At 40.5% G+C, this 17,042-nt stretch overlaps 2 protein-coding genes across 5 annotated transcripts in view; both read left to right on the top strand.

Moving 5' to 3' along the window:
* The first annotated feature begins 48 nt into the window (after positions 1-48).
* smad5 (SMAD family member 5) lies at positions 49-12,364 on the top strand. Of its 4 annotated transcripts, none has more exons than XM_085134058.1 (7): positions 49-177; positions 3,790-4,735; positions 5,866-6,156; positions 8,130-8,237; positions 10,440-10,661; positions 10,744-11,000; positions 11,339-12,364. In XM_085134058.1, exons 2-7 carry the CDS (start codon positions 4,333-4,335, stop codon positions 11,480-11,482), a joined length of 1,425 nt encoding a protein of 474 aa, XP_084990184.1. In that variant the 5' UTR covers positions 49-177; positions 3,790-4,332; the 3' UTR covers positions 11,483-12,364. The 4 variants fall into 4 exon arrangements, with proteins under 4 accessions (XP_084990184.1, XP_084990202.1, XP_084990177.1 ...); XM_085134076.1 differs by lacking the exon at positions 49-177 and adding an exon at positions 571-702 and having other exon boundaries at positions 8,130-8,234; XM_085134051.1 differs by lacking the exon at positions 49-177 and adding an exon at positions 571-702.
* A 769-nt stretch (positions 12,365-13,133) lies between these two features.
* syvn1 (synovial apoptosis inhibitor 1, synoviolin) overlaps positions 13,134-17,042 on the top strand; it is a 15,681-nt gene continuing 11,772 nt past the window's right edge. Inside the window, exons 1-6 of the mRNA XM_085134021.1 lie at positions 13,134-13,919; positions 14,575-14,720; positions 14,804-14,896; positions 15,028-15,180; positions 15,581-15,629; positions 16,598-16,701. Coding sequence (XP_084990147.1) covers positions 14,589-14,720; positions 14,804-14,896; positions 15,028-15,180; positions 15,581-15,629; positions 16,598-16,701 — 531 coding nt within the window. The 5' untranslated portion in view covers positions 13,134-13,919; positions 14,575-14,588. The remainder of the gene's footprint in view (positions 13,920-14,574; positions 14,721-14,803; positions 14,897-15,027; positions 15,181-15,580; positions 15,630-16,597; positions 16,702-17,042) is intronic.

The following is a 17,042-nucleotide window of genomic DNA, read 5'->3' as shown; positions in this document are numbered from 1 at the left end:
GTCGTGGAATATTTAGTTCTGTTTTGATTCCTCAAGTTCAAAGGGTTAACATCGCGAGGGCTGGCGAAGTGTCGAACAAGTGACTACAAAGGACAACAATACACAACAAACCGCAGCCCTCCAGACTGAGTGGAGCCAGCAACTTGTGAGACGTTCCAGAGCCGCAGCACGACCACCGTAAGACGTCCAGCTTCAATCACTTAAACATCAAAAGCAGAAAAGAATAAATGGGAAGCGTTTCACTTTCATTTCTTATACGTTTTTAGCTGCCGGCGTATCATTTAACGTTATATTTTCGATATTCGGGTCGCAAATGTCAAGATGGAGAAAAGTTAGCTCACTTAGAACAATACTCGAGAAAAGTGACCTGATTTTTTTTTTTTCGAAAAGTAAGCGATTGTGGGTCATGCTTAGTAGTACATTAAAAGCTGTTTAAAACTAGTGTTAATGTTTAGTGTCTTTGCAGTAAGAAACTAAATCCTCACGGACCTTAACGCCAAAGCGAGCACTAGTTTGTTAGGACAGCGGAGCGATATTTACTCCGCCTTCCCAGACTATTTCACTCCAGGATCTGGAGGACATGGAACGGAGAGACGGAACGAAGGGGCTCTGAAAACGAAAGAAATTTATATAAAAGTTGGGATTACGGGCTAAATGTTTGCAAGAAAGATCACTGTCATGACTCGCACGCATTGTTGAAAGGTATGTGGTTATTTAACGGTTGAAATAAGAGAATAGACTTGAACTCCAGGGAGCTACATCAGCAGGACACAGAGAGGCTCGGCGCTCCGTTCCCCTCGGAGAGCTTGGCTAACAGCTAACATAGCTTAGCTTCAGTTGTGAGAAGTTCAAAAAGTTTCTGGAATGGAGGAAGAGGAGGAAGGCTGAAGTAAACGTTGTCAAACTACTAAGAGGCTGAATACGATGACTCCCCAAGTTATACTTGATGATAAAACGATTATGGTAGACTCTTATGTAGATGGTTATTACGAGGTGTTTAATTAAAAACTTCACGCTAAACAATATGTGTTCTGTGAAAGCAAGCTAAGCTAGTTAGCAAAATCTCGATACTACTTACATCAAGTTGCTACATACCAGAGTTAGCTAATGCCAGTGGGATATTATATTATATTGTGACCGTGTGTATTTTCGTGGAGCACTTGGAGCAGTACTAAAAGCTATTTTTATTGCTGTTTCTGGGGTCTGTGTATAATTAGATGCGTCTTTCTGAATGCCTTTTCTCTCTTTCTCTGGGGGGTACTGAATCGTCCTTCCGTGTTACTTCATGTTTGACAAGCGTTAAAGACGGATTACACGCTGTTAAACAAAGTAGTGTTGTCAGGTTTTCCAGTTTTTTGGGGAGTTTTTTTTTTTTTTTTGTCTTTTTTGTTTTGCTTGCTGTGTGCGTTTTATGTAGACACCTTTTAAACGGGATTAAAGGGATTTCTCAGGCGTGTAATCCAGAGCAGCCCAAACTGATGAACATCTATCAACGATTTGAGAAGCTTCTGGGGTGCACTTCCTATTATTAAAGTACATCTCATTGTTTCCCGCCATGCTTGGAGATGGTATTTTTTAAAATTTTGTATCCATGTACATATGTGTATATGCATTTTCTTAATGCATCTATGACCTATATATTTTCAATTTAATTTAAGAGTTTTCCCTGGGTCATAGTGGGCCTTTGACGATTTTACTACCCGTTTAGACACAACTGATCCACAAGTCTTAACCTTTGGTTGTTATATTAGGCCATTTAAAAATGGTATTTTATGCTTGGGGAAATGAAACTCGACTTGGGAACAACTAGTTAAGAAATCCCAGTGGTGTGGTGTTGTAGTGTTTTGTTTTGTGTTTTTGCCCTTTAATAGTTTTTATATATCTGGCAAGCAATCCCTGTCATACTAAATTGGTTCCACAAAGAGTAAACTCATGGTCATTTTTGTAAGAATGTAAGCCACCTTTACTGAGGGTTAACAAATAAGTACTTGTCAAAATGCAATGTTGTAAAATACATAGCACCCTAACTGATAGTGGGTAGTATTTTTAGGGTGTTTAAAAAAAAAAGGGGGGGGGGGATCTTGGATCTTGGCGTAGATGTATTTGTTGCTATTCTTCTCATGCACGCACATGGAACTAGTTGTAATAAAAATGGAAACCGATAGTGTTGTTATTAACATGCCAGTACTGTAAACTACAGATAAATCTGTGATAGGCCAATATCAGCCCACTGATATCTGTCTGAATCTGGTTAAACATACTTTAGTCGAGACTGGTTTGACACAGAATAAGCTATCGGCGTGAACTGTTTGTCTTTTGAAAAGCTCAGCTTTATCTGAAGGATTGGCATGAGAAATCGTATTTAATGTAGTCTTTGTAGCTACAGTGTGTTTATCCATAAGTTTGAATGTGTAAATTGATTACTTGTCTTTACCAACTGAACCATGAACTTGTGTATCACTTGGAATCTGAAAAAGCCCTATCCACATGTAGGAAGAACTGCTTTAATGTGGCCTGGTGACTTCCAGAAAAGCTCCCAACATTTACATGTTGATATGGGGTTTTTTTTTCGGTGTGTGTGTGTGTGTGTGTCCTGCTTTAGGATGTTTCTCTCTGCTTTCATGTGTGTGGAGAACAATGAGCAATGGGAGTGGGTGCAGTGCTGTTGGACAGCTGTTAGCTGGAAGGGAGGGATTGGGCAGAGATGGGATGAGGGAGGAAGCAGCTCTTTGTGGTTACATCCTTTTTGACTAAGGCCAGTTTCACAGGCCCCCAAACAGCTGCTGCTGCAGGCTGCATGTGTTGACCCTCTGTCTGCTCTGTCTGTATGAAGTGGATTGAAGTGTTATATGTCATAATTGCCCGAACTTCTCAACATCTCTAGAGGAGTCTGAGACAAAGGTATCTTGGTGCAGTGCATCAGTAGTGAGGGGTAATCAGCAACTCTTAGTTTTACTTTTTTTTCCCTTTCCCAGTGCAAATACTGAAGAGAGAGGTCAGTATTTTTTCTCAACTGTCATGTTATTTATTTGAAAAGTAGTTCAAAAATTGGCTGAGACTTCACTAGGCAAAAAAACAGATTTTCTTTTATTATTATTTTTAAAGTAGATTCTCCACATGCTGCCTTAAGTGTTTTTGCCTGTTGTGACATAGCTTGTACCAGTCAGTTCAGCAATCATTGTTAGTCCGAATGTAGCATCTATTCTGCTCTTTCCTCTGCCAGTGTGATCACAGCTGTGTGTCTGCCTCTAAGCATGAGTCCACCAAAAGCAGAATGTCCTGAAACTTGAAGAGGTGGCACTTTAAAAAGAGCTCATTACATTTTGGTCCCGATCCAAACTGCTTTCCTTATTTTGTTTAACTGGGGAGTTGGCCTTGAGCACTCTGTACCTGCCTTTCTGCAGAATTGCTTGTTGTGTCAAATGCTCATGTTAGATGCATTTTAGGCCATATGGCTGTTAAGTGTTTTCCATGTGCATGATTGATCTCGAGTTTGAGATGGAACGCATTTCACATAACTGAGTCATCTAAGTAGTGATGGTGGCGTTTCTGTGGAAATGTGTCAGATCAAAAATAGCACAAAGGGCTTTCTTGAATTCCCAAACCCCCACCCCATGGATTGAAAATAGTGCTTCTCTAAGTGGGTTGCCATAAAGACTGTTTCATGTCATTAAACAAAAAACTGTAACAGTTGCTATAAATGTTTAGAAAGGCTTGCTTGTTCATCTAGATAACAGTAATTTCAAACTTTACATGTGTTCTTGATCTCTCATCTTTTGTGTTTTGCAGAAGGCTGACAGAGGAAACCCTGACTGTGGGCGATTTGAATGAAGTTAGTCAAAAGAGCATTGGGAGTTCTCAAGAAATGAGCACTTCCTTATAAGACGTGTGTCAGACTTGCACCAGTGAGGCCTGCTGCAGTGTATCAGTTCAACATAAGTCCGGATTCGAGCTCCTACAGACTACACTCCCCCCTCTCCATCAGTGGTAGTGACCCAACTCCGGACAGCTTGCTGGAGGGCCCTTCCTGAGCAGCAGCAGCTGCGTCCTGCTTGCTCACTCCTGGCCCTCCCCTGCTTCCTGTCCTTGGTCAGAAAAGGCTAAAGTCTCCTCTTCCCTCACTCCACCCCTGATCGGTGTTGGCTTTTCATACTTGCACCCTTATATTACTCACTCAGGCAACTTCTTTTGTTCATCACACGCTCACAGACTGTGTTGGGTTAATAACGTTCTTTGGAGATTACCTACTGACTGATTTTTGGCCCCCTTGCATAGGCCTAGTGTCATCGCGAAGGAAAGTTCCTCTCTTTTACCTGCACTACAACTTGCAGAATGACTTCCATGTCTAGTTTGTTCTCCTTCACAAGTCCAACAGTCAGGCGCCTGCTCGGCTGGAAACAGGGAGACGAGGAAGAGAAATGGGCAGAAAAGGCAGTTGATGCACTTGTGAAAAAGTTGAAGAAGAAGAAGGGTGCCATGGAAGACCTGGAGAAAGCGCTGAGCTGCCCTGGACAGCCCAGCAAGTGTGTTACCATTCCAAGATCACTGGACGGCCGGCTGCAGGTTTCCCACAGGAAGGGTCTTCCTCATGTTATCTACTGCAGAGTGTGGCGCTGGCCGGATCTACAGTCCCACCATGAGCTCAAGCCTCTGGACATTTGCGAGTATCCGTTTGGATCCAAGCAGAAGGAGGTGTGCATAAACCCATATCACTACAAGAGAGTGGAGAGCCCTGGTATGTAATTTTTCTCACCTTAAACAGGTTCTGTTTAATTAACCTTAGCTTTTATATTTAAACAGGCATGTAATGTTAATGGTTGGTGTATATACGATTAAACCTGTGTTCTGTGAGGCATAGTCATCACATAATTGGTTTATTTGCAGTGTTTCTAACATTTCTAGCCTATTGTTTCGTTTTGCTTTTTGCCTTTCAACTTTCAAATACAAGATGGATTAAAGCAATTTAGAACTGTGCACATCTCTCAGTAAACTGTAGAGCTGGTAAACAAATCTACAAAGGTCAGGAGGCTGTCATCACACGGGCCTTTTCTGCCCGCCCCCTCCATTTCACAGAAAATCAATATCACTAGCTCTGGGAGTCTTATTAGATTATATGCCTCAGGCATTCCAGATTGGGTGTGGCATCAGAAAGCAGTGTACTAAACGCATAAACCACTCAGACTAAACTCCCAGCACTTTCACATCACTTAACCCCCTCCCTTCCCCCTTTTCTCCCACACCCCATCATATACACTTACACACTCATGGATGACCCTAAAGATACAGGCTTTCTGATACTACACTGGTTCAGGATTGCAAGGTCTGTATTGACCGGTTCAAAGATGCAGATCACTTGTCGGTGAGAAGACTATATTTCAGCCTTGGAGCCTGGACTCTTAAAGTCAGAGTAATATATTGCAAAGGGAAACCTTCAATCCTTTTTAAGGGTAAAATTAAATGTGAAGGACATCTTGTTCTTATGTATCAAGAGCTAAAAATAACATTTCAAGACTCACTGTTGTTGTTCAGTCATCTCTATTTCAACATACAGGTTGGAATTCCTTCAGAGTTATTTTTGATAGTAGCATTATTAAAATCATATCATCATATTAAAATACTGTAATAACGATCTCAGCATATACAAATACAGTGTTCTACACATTAGGTATTTTCAGCTTCTACAAGATTAATCTATGCTGCTTTCCGGTTTTAATTATTTTCACGTAAATTTTAATTGTTTTGAGCTTGCCCTACTCCTTAAAAACTTAGTTTTCATGAATTGTGAATTCCACATGGTGATACATTATGTGTGCAGTTTCTTTTTTTCAGCACACTTGTTTAATTCATTTTTCTTCTTCCATCCAGTGCTTCCTCCTGTCCTGGTACCACGGCACAGCGAGTTCAACCCACAGCACAGCTTGCTGGTACAGTTCCGTAACCTCACCCACAACGAGCCACACATGCCCCTGAATGCCACCTATCCAGAGTCCTTCCAACAGTCGCACAATGGGGGTGGCAGCAGTGGAGGAGGTGGAGGTGGCGGCAGCTCTTTTTCCATTTCTCCCAACTCGCCATATCCTCCTTCTCCAGCCAGCTCTGGTACTTATCCAAACTCTCCTGCCAGTTCGGGGCCCTCAAGTCCATTCCAACTCCCAGGTACACCAAATACTCTCCTCCACCTGACCCTGGGAAAGTTGCCAAACCATTGTTTTTCTGAATTGTCACTGTCATGTAGCCAACAAATGTCTGACTTTTGATAAACACTGGTCTCTCAGGATTTCGGTTTTTCAAGTTGCATAATGCAAGGGGGGGAAAAAATATGGGCTCAAAATGTGGTCATAAATATTTTGTACTTGTAAATCAGGATTTGTATGTGTAATAAAAAAAAATTGTGTGTGTAAAAAAGATTTGTGCGTGCGTAAAAAAAAGATTTGTGTGTGGACTTAGCCAAAAAAAACGCTGCAAGTTACAAGTACGAATTTTGACCCTATTTTTCTTCCTTTCATCTGATTGGTCAATGTCATGTCAATCACAAATGTAACAATCCAATCAGAGAACAGATGGGTTTGGCTGTCGGAGGGGCGCTCTTTTGAACTGCAGGTCCTTGAAGGGTAATACAGGTTGAAGCTGGAGGATCTCTATATAAATATCCGATAGCAGCTAGGTACCCTAACTTTCAGTAGCTGTTGAAAGGATAAAGTTGTGGTATATCAGTGGTTAGAAATACCATTATTACTTTAGGATTAGTTTAACACAAAGTCAGGGCTGACCCGGGACCATTGCTGTGAGTCACAGTGCGCAGCATAGAAGTCCTTTCACATCGGACGCAGGATGTGCTGCTAATGCTAACTGCTAACTAAAAGCAAAGGATCCAGAATTTGTTGCTGGCTGCTGAGCTCTGTGGGTTTTTGCAGCAGCTCTACCTGTACTAGATGCACCTGCTCCTTGTCTTTTCTATCTCTGACTTTATGTCCTCTACAAGAGTTTCTGTTTTTTTTGCTAGTTCTTCAAATGTTCAATAAAAACATCTATGCTAATTCATAACGAAGAAAGCTTTGTAATGAAGACTGTCATTTCCAAAACACTGCCCGCCCCCACCCCGCGGTCCGCAGCGCTGTTGAAAAGGCTGTGGAAGTCCCTATATTAAACACGTAGACCTGTGACACAAAAATCACCAAACTCGGACGACCACAGACTGTTTTCCTTCATGAAGGAAAACGCTGGGTTGTCATGTAAAATGGCATTTATTCCCTTCAAAGACCTGCAGTTCAAAAAAAGCGCCCCTCCGACAGCCAAACCCATCTGTTCTCTGATTGGATTGTTACATTTGTGATTGACATGACATACACCAATCAGATGAAAGGAAGAAAAATAGGGTCAAAATTCGTACTTGTAACTTGCAGCGTTTTTTTTTTTTTTTTTTTTTTTTTTTGGCTAAGTCCACACACAAATCTTTTTTACGCACACAAATTTTTTTTACACATACAAATCTTTTTTACGCACACACAAATCTTTTTTACACATACAAATCCTGATTTACAAGTACAAAATATTTATGACCACATTTTGAGCCCATAAAAAAAGTCTGTTTACAGTTGTATGGTGAAAAAACAAATGATGTAGCCAGGTGAATCCAGTTCCATCCACTAGCACTGATGCTCTTAGTCTAGACTCTGCTTCACTCCAGATCTGCTGACACATCCTGTGATTGAAGGCAGTCTGGCAAAAAGGGGTGGTTTTTGTTTTGTTTTTGTTTTTAATTTGTTTGTTTTTTGTTTTTAACAGCAATTTAGGATTTAAGTTATTTATCCTGCAAAGCTTTGGTTGGCTTTTTGAATGCTGACAAGCATCATGATACACTGAAATGTCCTTGTTGCAGTTTTAAGTAGATGTTTTTTTTCCTGTATGCCTCACTAAGGGCTTGAAAAGCTCATGTTGCATCTGTCGGGAATGGGTTAGCATGTGGCTTAGCAAACGAGGGATGTGTGTAATCTGACACCATTTCCGGGGTACAGATCTTGTCATGATTGTTCTAAGGAGTGTCTAAGGGGATTTTGTGTGCGTAAGAGAGCGAGTACATTTGTCAGCAGCAGCAACTGGTCCCACTAACTTCTCTCTTAATGTCTCAGCTGACACCCCACCACCGGCCTACATGCCCCCTGATGAACCGATCGGCCAGGAGCCCCAGTCCATGGAAACGAACAGCAGCCTGGTACCACAGAGCATTGCCAGAGGTGGTGAGATGTGCTCACAGTTATACTGACAGTAGCAAAAATATACCAAACCTGTTGGTATATCTCAGCTTCATGTATAAGTTTCCTTTCCTCCTTAACTAGCTGTTAAATTATGAACAGAGTTTAATTTACAAAGGTCTTGTTTCTTCCTAATTTTTTTTTCTCTTCAAATCCAAGTACTGCTGTCTCCGTTTTAGTTTATGGGACACTTTTTACACAATCTTCCATTAAACCTGGTTTATATCTTTCAGTTGTAGTGGTTAACCCATTTGTCAAATGTGTGAAAGTTCTCCTGTTTGAGACCCAGATAAGTCTCTAGGAGGGTTATGTGAGGAAGGGCAGCTGCGGTACAACTCTAAATCAAACGTGTTGCCCAATGTGTTGTCATGATCCCCTATTTATGATAAGCTATTATGCTTAAACCTACACATAACAGTTTCAAGTCCTTTGGTGACTCATTTAACAGAACACTCTTATTGGATAAGTGCGAAGCAGCCCTCTGTTACATTCATGGTTATATTTAGGAAAAGATGTTTTAATATCACTTGGGCTATCGACTCTGTCAGTGTTTTGCAGTGCCCACATTTAAAAGGTGTTTTGACAACCTTTTTAAGCTGATATGCAGGGCTTTGACATTTTTCAGGCCCTTGCCAAAAACAGTTCACACATTACTGAGATTTACCTGGTGCTTGTAAATCTCTGTATAACAACATTTTACTGAAGCACAAGTATCGCTACACTTCATGTCTACCAGCAGTATTTGGTTTATGAGAGCTGAAGAGGGGAGTGAGTCTATGTAGGTTGACTAAATTAGAGCCTCTATGGAGCATCACATCATTGTACCACAGAAATAAGAAAGATATGACAGCTTTGGATTTATTTAAACTTGCATGATCTCTGACCAGACTGTTGGTGTAGACCATATGTTAGGACTGGTCTTTTAGAGCTACTTGAGGTAACCTCATTGAATGTAGTTTTACATGAGTTGGGTTAACAGAGCTTTGCTCCTGGTTAGGGCTGGGCGATATGACCCAAAATTCATATCTCAATATATTTTACCTGGACAGCGATATAAGATATATATCGAGATATATTTTTTTTAAGCCATAAAGTAAGAACAAAAAGAGAGTTCTTAGTCAAAGCTGTGTCCCAGATGTCACACAGGCACTTTTATTAACATAGAGCATAGATGTACATAAGATTTACTCAAAAATAAATTATGAGCATTTATTAAATAATAATGCTCCATAAATAAAAGAAAACAATGTTGTTTTTGTGCATAACAAAAAGCTCACAATTGTGCAGTCAAAATGTAAACTAAAAGATGCAGAGCATAGTAACAAAGACAGATTTCACAGCTGCTCTGTTCCCAACTTCTACTGTGTGACTGACAGCCTGGAGTTTGAAATCCTCTTCATAACCACGTCTCTTAACAGGTGCCATTTATGGTCCTTATACACAGTAGGGTAATATTACGTTGAAGCACAGTACGTATCACTCCGCGAGGCTCCTCGGTAGCCGTAATGCTCTGACAATCCATCAACCGGTGCAGCACCGTAGCTTACCAAAGTCGTACTAAAAAATTTTTGACAGATTGCTGAGCGCTGTGTACCACATAAAATCGCTTCGCGGCCATCAAGCACAACCAGAATTCATAAATAAGGCGCGCTGTCAACTTTTGAGAAAATGAAAGGATTTTAGGCTGTGCAGCGCCTCTGGGCTGCATGGCGTTAGCGTGGTTAGCTCGTTAGCGTGGTTAGCTAGCTAACACGTTGACGGCGTCCAGCCCCACGCACGGGGCGATGCGCAGTAACTCGTTAACGGAGATTTGCCGTGTCCATCTTGTCGCTTCCTGCAGGTGAAGCGATGGGGGAGGAGGGGCGAGGCCGAGTAATGTTGCGTAAAGACAAAAGTGGACGAAAGAGAGGCAAACTTGCGGCTCCACAAGTATAGTTATAACGTAACATAGACTATATCGATATAAAGGATATTGTCACATCTTATATCTCGTATAAAAATATATCGATATTTTTTAAAAACTCGATATATCGCCCAGCTCTACTCCTGGTTACACTTTTCCTCTTTAACCGTAATAATTAATAAATCTCATAGTTTATTTAACCACGCAGTCGTGTGCTGTCTGGATTGTCTGAATTCATTTCAAATCCATGTTCGACATCTGTTGATCTTACCTATTGTTTGCAGATGTGCAGCCAGTGGAGTACGAGGAGCCCAGTCACTGGTGCTCTATTGTCTACTATGAACTTAACAATCGTGTCGGAGAGGCTTACCACGCTTCATCCACCAGTGTGCTCGTGGATGGCTTCACTGACCCCTCAAACAACAAAAACCGCTTCTGCCTTGGACTGCTGTCCAACGTCAACCGCAACTCCACAATCGAGAACACCCGCAGACACATTGGCAAAGGTATGAGTAATAACCCCAGTAAGAATAGGAAATAAGGAAATGATGGTGATTAAATGTTCTTACACTTTTGTTTGTCATCCAGGAGTGCACCTGTACTATGTGGGAGGGGAGGTGTATGCAGAGTGCCTCAGCGACACCAGCATTTTTGTTCAGAGTCGTAACTGTAATTACCACCACGGCTTCCACCCTACCACTGTGTGCAAGATCCCCAGTGGATGTAGCCTGAAGATTTTCAACAACCAAGAGTTTGCTCAACTTCTGGCTCAGTCGGTTAACCATGGCTTTGAGGCTGTCTATGAGCTTACCAAGATGTGTACAATTAGGATGAGCTTTGTCAAGGTAAGGGTTTCATGCTGTACACAAGTCGAATGAAGGCGTTCTCAGTAATTTCTTGATTCCTCACTAATCGTGAGTCAGACCACAAGCACTTCAAAACCTGACTTTCTTTTTGCTATAAGAAAGTCAGAAAAACAACCTACCAAAGTACTCCAAAAAGTACACCTATTTGGTAGTTTCTGTAGTCTAGATTTCTCTAGTCTGCATTAAGTCATGATGAGGCACACACACGGTGAAAACGATACCAGCCACACTTTTGTTTGATTTAATAAGTGCAAACATCATCAGTCACTGTCATTGTGTAATATGGTGTACCTTTTGTTTGTTTTTCCCCCCCACAGGGCTGGGGAGCAGAGTATCATCGACAGGATGTCACCAGCACCCCCTGCTGGATCGAAGTGCACCTGCACGGGCCGCTTCAGTGGCTAGACAAAGTGCTAACACAAATGGGTTCTCCTCTCAACCCAATTTCCTCTGTGTCCTAATACTGGACTTGTGAGAGCCTGGGAGACCCATTATGAAAATCACCCCCCCTTGCCCCCAAAACCCCTCAATGATTTCTAATTTAAAACAGTCTTAATGGCTGAACTGTTTACACTTACTTTGGGAAGTGACTGGCTAATAATTCAACAGCACCCGCAGCCAGCATCCAGTTGTTGAAATGGCATCAATGTTGCAAGCAAATACCTGGAGAAAGATGAGAAAATGCCCAAGTAGCAGTGACGACATGGACACACTACTGCTTGACAATGCAAGCAGTAGTGAGAACTGAGGGCTCCATTGTCAAGCTTGAATCTGTCAAATGTTAATTTTTTTGCATCAAGTTTTATTGTTTGATGAATAACTTTTTGTTTCTCCATATGTGTAGTTTTTAATGAAGCAGAACTGTTTCACTACTCTGCCTTGTGTCTGACAATTTGAAATTTTACAAAACCCTTTTCTTACATTGTTGTCTCAATGTCAGATATTTACAATAAAGATATAGACATGACTATGTTTATCATTAGACTCAGATATAACATGCTTTCTTTTTATAGTCTCTACTGCTAGAATTGAACACTGAGCTACTGCCTTTTAAGAAAGTTATGTATGCCAACCTGATAGTTTTTGATATGGGAGATCAATCACTGAACAAGTTTAACATGCCATAAACTAACAACATTGTGAATGTTACATCTATCGTAATAGAAGTAGTCATATATGATATAATCAGAAAGTGGACGCCATCATTATTGATTCTTGTTTGTACTCTCGTGTTCAAGTAAGAGTGGCTGTATTTTCCATACTCACTGTATTAACAATATTGTGCACTCATGAATTTTATGGAGGCATGTTGGATAGGTTTGGCGTGGGTACCAAGGCATTATGTTGATAAATAATTTGACCTCCTTTGCTCAATGAAATAAAGGGGTTGTCTGGTAACGGAATAATTTTAGTTTTGTACTTTTAAGTGTTTTTGTTTTTAAATTTTTGACTTTTGGCTCAGTTGCATAGAGACGATAACCTCAGTGTGCAACAGTCTCCTGCTTGTGTTGGACAAAGGCATTTCCTGTGAATTTTTATTTTATTTTCCTCTTGTTTTTCTTTTTGTTTTAAGTAAAAATACTGTTTCTATTTCTTTCTTTTTTCTAAAGTCAAGTTTTTATTTTTACTTGAGGTAACAAAAATGTCTTTAAGTTACCAGTTGATAACAGCGATAGCTTATTGTTCTGTGCTTACTTCTGGTCTTGGCAAATTGGCAACAATCAGTCAAAATATAAGTGAGCAGATGGATTCACCATACACAGTGGTTTGTTCTGATAATGAAAACTGATGACACACCATCTAGCTTTCTCCATGGAATCATTCTATCTATGGCTGATTGCTTTGAATAGCCTTTATTTGATGTAAAGGGTTGTGAAAATACACTGTCACTGTGGTAAACTCATAAAGGACAGTGAATTGTAATGACTGAAATATTAAGTACATAAAGTCCACAGCTTATTTCTGTTTACAGTACGGCTTAGTGTCAATAAATCTGTTATACAAGAATAGCATTCTTTTTGCTTTCCACGAGGTTAAAGCACTTGTTGGCTGAAATGGAGAACTTAAAAAATGTGGAAATTTTGTTGATATTTCTGTATTTCTTGCAGCATGTCTCAATAAGGACAGCATGCAGGATTCCTTCATATTCATGAGGTAGGTACACGCAGAACCTTTAGAAACAGTTAAAGTTAAAGGAAATGTTTCAATAAATCTTTCAGGAAGCTTTATTCGAATCTTTAATCAGCTCTGAATAACAACGTAGCACAAATATTTTTCACCTATATGTGTGTGTGTGTGTGTGTATACATGTCCACCTGAGCTTATAAATAAACAAAAATAGATATAACGCAATGAGTACAGGAGGTTACAGAATAGCAAGTTGCCCTTTTTACAGTTTTTCACCGCCAGACCTGAAGCGTTAACCGATGACGCATCAGCCAGTCAACTTCCTATTGGTCCACGTTTGTATTTACCGTAAATAGCCTAGAAGGTGAGTCGCTTGACAATATAGTGTGAAACAAACCGCACCTACAAACACTGTTACGCGATATAGGGGTCAAACACTAATATTAAGTCGTGACTAAATACTGTAAATTAAGCGTCCCTCTATCTGCTTTTTATAGCGATTACCGGACATAAGAACACAAGCATGTCGTGAGACACACAAATTGGTCTTGCGTCAAAATAATTTTACCAACCGGACGTGAGGTGGCTTCTAGTGAGCAAGCCAAAGATAAACACGTATACAGGCAGAAAGGGGTGAGGATAATAAATTTTACAGGGAGGGTGTTGTGAAAGAGCTGAAATGGAGTAGTTGCTGATAATATACAGTTCAAGTAGGCAGGGATACATCCGACAAAGGTACTAAGGAGAAAGTCTACCACAGACATCGAGTAGGTGAGTCCCGCAGAGTAGTGACAGCGGTAGCAGCTAGCAGGCTAACGCTAGCTAAAACTGGCTAACTAACACAGTTAACTGTTTGACAGTTAGTCTGTGGAGCAGATAACATTATTAACCCAGACAATCGTATCTTCGGGTATTTGGATAATGTGTAGCTTCTTTATATTTGTGGTTTTAGCATTTAATATTTCTTGAAAACCTAGCAGGTCTGTCGGCTTTCAGACTTCATTGGCCCATTAGCTTTAAAAACAGTAAGCTACTTAGCATCTGTATACGTGGTTTTGTTTGATTTTTCTGAAGAGGGAGTGTAGCTGTTGTTTAACTAGCTTTACTATAAGTTATTCCTGATAATTGTAGTGGTGAGCTCAAAACTTCAAAAGGAAGCATCACTGATGTTTAAATATAAAACGTTTCTGTATTTTTTTTGTTTAACAGCACAACTATATTTCACTATGAATGCCAAAACCTTTTGACCATATACCGTCATAAAGTCTACCTAATACATTTTATTTTAAAAGTCGTTATCTAAGTAAAACAAACATGGCATAAATACGCCCCTCCCCCCCAAGCATATCACTTTTATTTGCGTTCTGCTTTAGTGTTTAGTGTAACCTGTTCTTCCATTCCTTCTCCATCTGTTTCCCCTCCACAGCATCCAAGGCCAAAATGGTGCGAGCAGCCTTAGTGACTGTCACCAGTCTGGCGTTGACTGGGGCCGTTGTGGCACATGCTTATTTACTCAAACACCAGTTTTACCCGACTGTAGTTTACCTCACCAAGAGCAGTCCCAGCATGGCGGTAAGATTGGAAATGAAGTCAAATGTTCCATGTTTTGTTTTTTCTGTAAATTCTTTAAATTTTCCTTTCTCTCCTGGTATCAGGTGTTGTACATCCAGGCATTTGTGCTGGTGTTTCTGCTGGGAAAGTTTATGAGGAAGGTCTTTTTTGGTCAGTTGAGAGCTGCAGAAATGGAGGTAGAGATATCTTTTATGTTCAGTTGATTCATCGTGACGTATTTAATTTAGAATTTATTTCACATCTTAATAATACTGCTGAGACTCTTTTGTTCATATGCATTTGAACATTCTTTCCTGGCTACCCCCAGCATCTCATCGAACGCTCGTGGTACGCTGTGACCGAGACGTGCCTGGCTTTCACTGTGTTCAGGGATGATTTCTCTCCTCGCTTCGTCGCCCTCTTTACCCTCCTCCTGTTCCTTAAGTGCTTTCACTGGCTGGCTGAGGACCGGGTGGACTTTGTGAGTGATGAATGATAAAGCTCTTCCTTGTCTCACACAATGCACATAAAACACACTCCACTGCATCTGTGTACAGGACATTGCTCAAAGGTAGAAAGGAAGTGTGGGACACCGGGTGGAACAGATGGTGTGTGGTTAAGGGTGTGGAGCACTGATGTCATTGTTATTGGACATTTTATAACTGATCATTTTATTAGAAATTAAACATAAAGAGCCTTTAGCATGTTGTAAGTTAGATGACTTGTAACTATATTAAAACTGCCATTTCAAAAAGACCCGTAAGTTGCAGAATGTAAAGCATACAGATTTATACAATACTCTGGATCTTATGTAGCATTTGTATTTAGTGTATTTAGCTTTGCATGTGCTAACGGGTCTTTTCAATCCTTTTTTCTGTCAGATGGAGCGGAGTCCCAACATATCATGGGTTTTTCACATGAGGGTTTTATGTAAGTAGACATCAGCACAGTGGAATATCATTCATACCTCACTTCTGTGCCGGCTTTCCTTTTGTCTTTCATTTCTCCTTTTGGGCAACTCTGTCTCTTCCACCAATTGAAGTCATAAATCTTTAGCTAAGTGAAACTATATGCAAATTTTTCTACTTGCACTACAGGCCACCTGCTCTGGTTTATTTGTAAGGCCAGAACATTACAGTGGATAACAGTAACAAGCCACAGCAGTTTCCTGAACACTGCAAGGGAAGCTGGTCTGTTACAAAAACCTGCTGTGTTCGTTTCCACCTCTATGTATTTAGTCTCAGATTATATTAAAGTATAACATAAAGAAAATTGATCATATACTGACCTTCATGATGCTTTAGTGCTCAAACGAACGGTTTAGCTCCTTTCCCCTCATCCCTAATTCAGCTTTCTTATTGGCTGGTTAGAGTTGCTGTGTGTCACAGCCACAGTTAACCAGAGTTTTGTGCCTCAGATGACTGTAGGGATTTCTGCTTTCTGTGACATCATGCAGAGTCAAGAGCAGGGGGAAAACTGTCTAATTGAATGAATAAATTTTCATCAGCCTCTAGTATCTGAGATTTTGGCTCAAAAAACTTTTATTTACTCTGACCACCTCTTTAAGCCATGCAGTCTGCCTTAGTCTTGGTGTTGTAATAGGATGCCTTGATATTAATAAGTGGATTTAACTGCAGGTGGCATCATTGCAAAGTGAAATTCTTTAGGAATAAGGGAATATGTATAAGCTAATGACTTATTTGTATTTACAAACTGTTGTAAGTGAACAGTGGACAGTTTGTAGCTCTGTCAGCACGATAGGTTTCCTTAATCAAATCCAACACACATTCAAGTTTTGCAACATAATTTTTGTTTAGACTTCCAACCGTCTGCATGCAAACTTCGAGCTGAGAAACTGGTTAGAAAAATACTGATATGTGCTCCTTTACTTTCTGCAGCTCTCATGGGACTGCTGGGTGTCATGGACTTCCTGTTCGTCAACCATGCCTGTCACAGCATCATTACCAGAGGCGCTTCGGTCCAGCTTGTGTTTGGATTTGAGGTTTGTCGTGAGCTGAAGCTGAATTGAAACTGTTGTACATGCAAACAATAAGCTAGCTTGACACGACTTTGGCTGTTTGAATCTCATTCATATATATGTATGTATGTATATATGTATATATATATATTAGGGGTGCAACGATACACAAAATTCACGGTTCGGTTCAGTTCGATACTTTGGTGTCACGGTTCGATATTTTTTCGATACAAAAAAAAAAGTTCATGCCTTTTTAATTTGTCATTTATTAAATTTTCACGGCACATTCTGCACCACATCTCTGTGCGTTCATCATTAGTTTGAAGCCAGCTCACCTCCTGCAACCACTTTTCCGAGAATACGCG

The sequence above is a fragment of the Neolamprologus multifasciatus genome, chromosome 2 (assembly GCF_963576455.1).
Source record: "Neolamprologus multifasciatus chromosome 2, fNeoMul1.2, whole genome shotgun sequence".
Classification (NCBI taxonomy): domain Eukaryota; kingdom Metazoa; phylum Chordata; class Actinopteri; order Cichliformes; family Cichlidae; genus Neolamprologus; species Neolamprologus multifasciatus.
This window is presented reverse-complemented; position numbering and strand designations above follow the sequence as displayed.

Excerpts from the sequence above, each read along its gene's own strand:
- smad5 (XM_085134058.1), top strand. The coding sequence starts at position 4,333 with ATGACTTCCATGTCTAGTTTGTTCTCCTTCACAAGTCCAACAGTCAGG. Across the intron at positions 10,662-10,743 it reads CCGCAGACACATTGGCAAAG|GAGTGCACCTGTACTATGTG; the intron begins GTATGAGTAATA and ends TTTGTCATCCAG. Across the intron at positions 11,001-11,338 it reads TTAGGATGAGCTTTGTCAAG|GGCTGGGGAGCAGAGTATCA; the intron begins GTAAGGGTTTCA and ends TCCCCCCCACAG.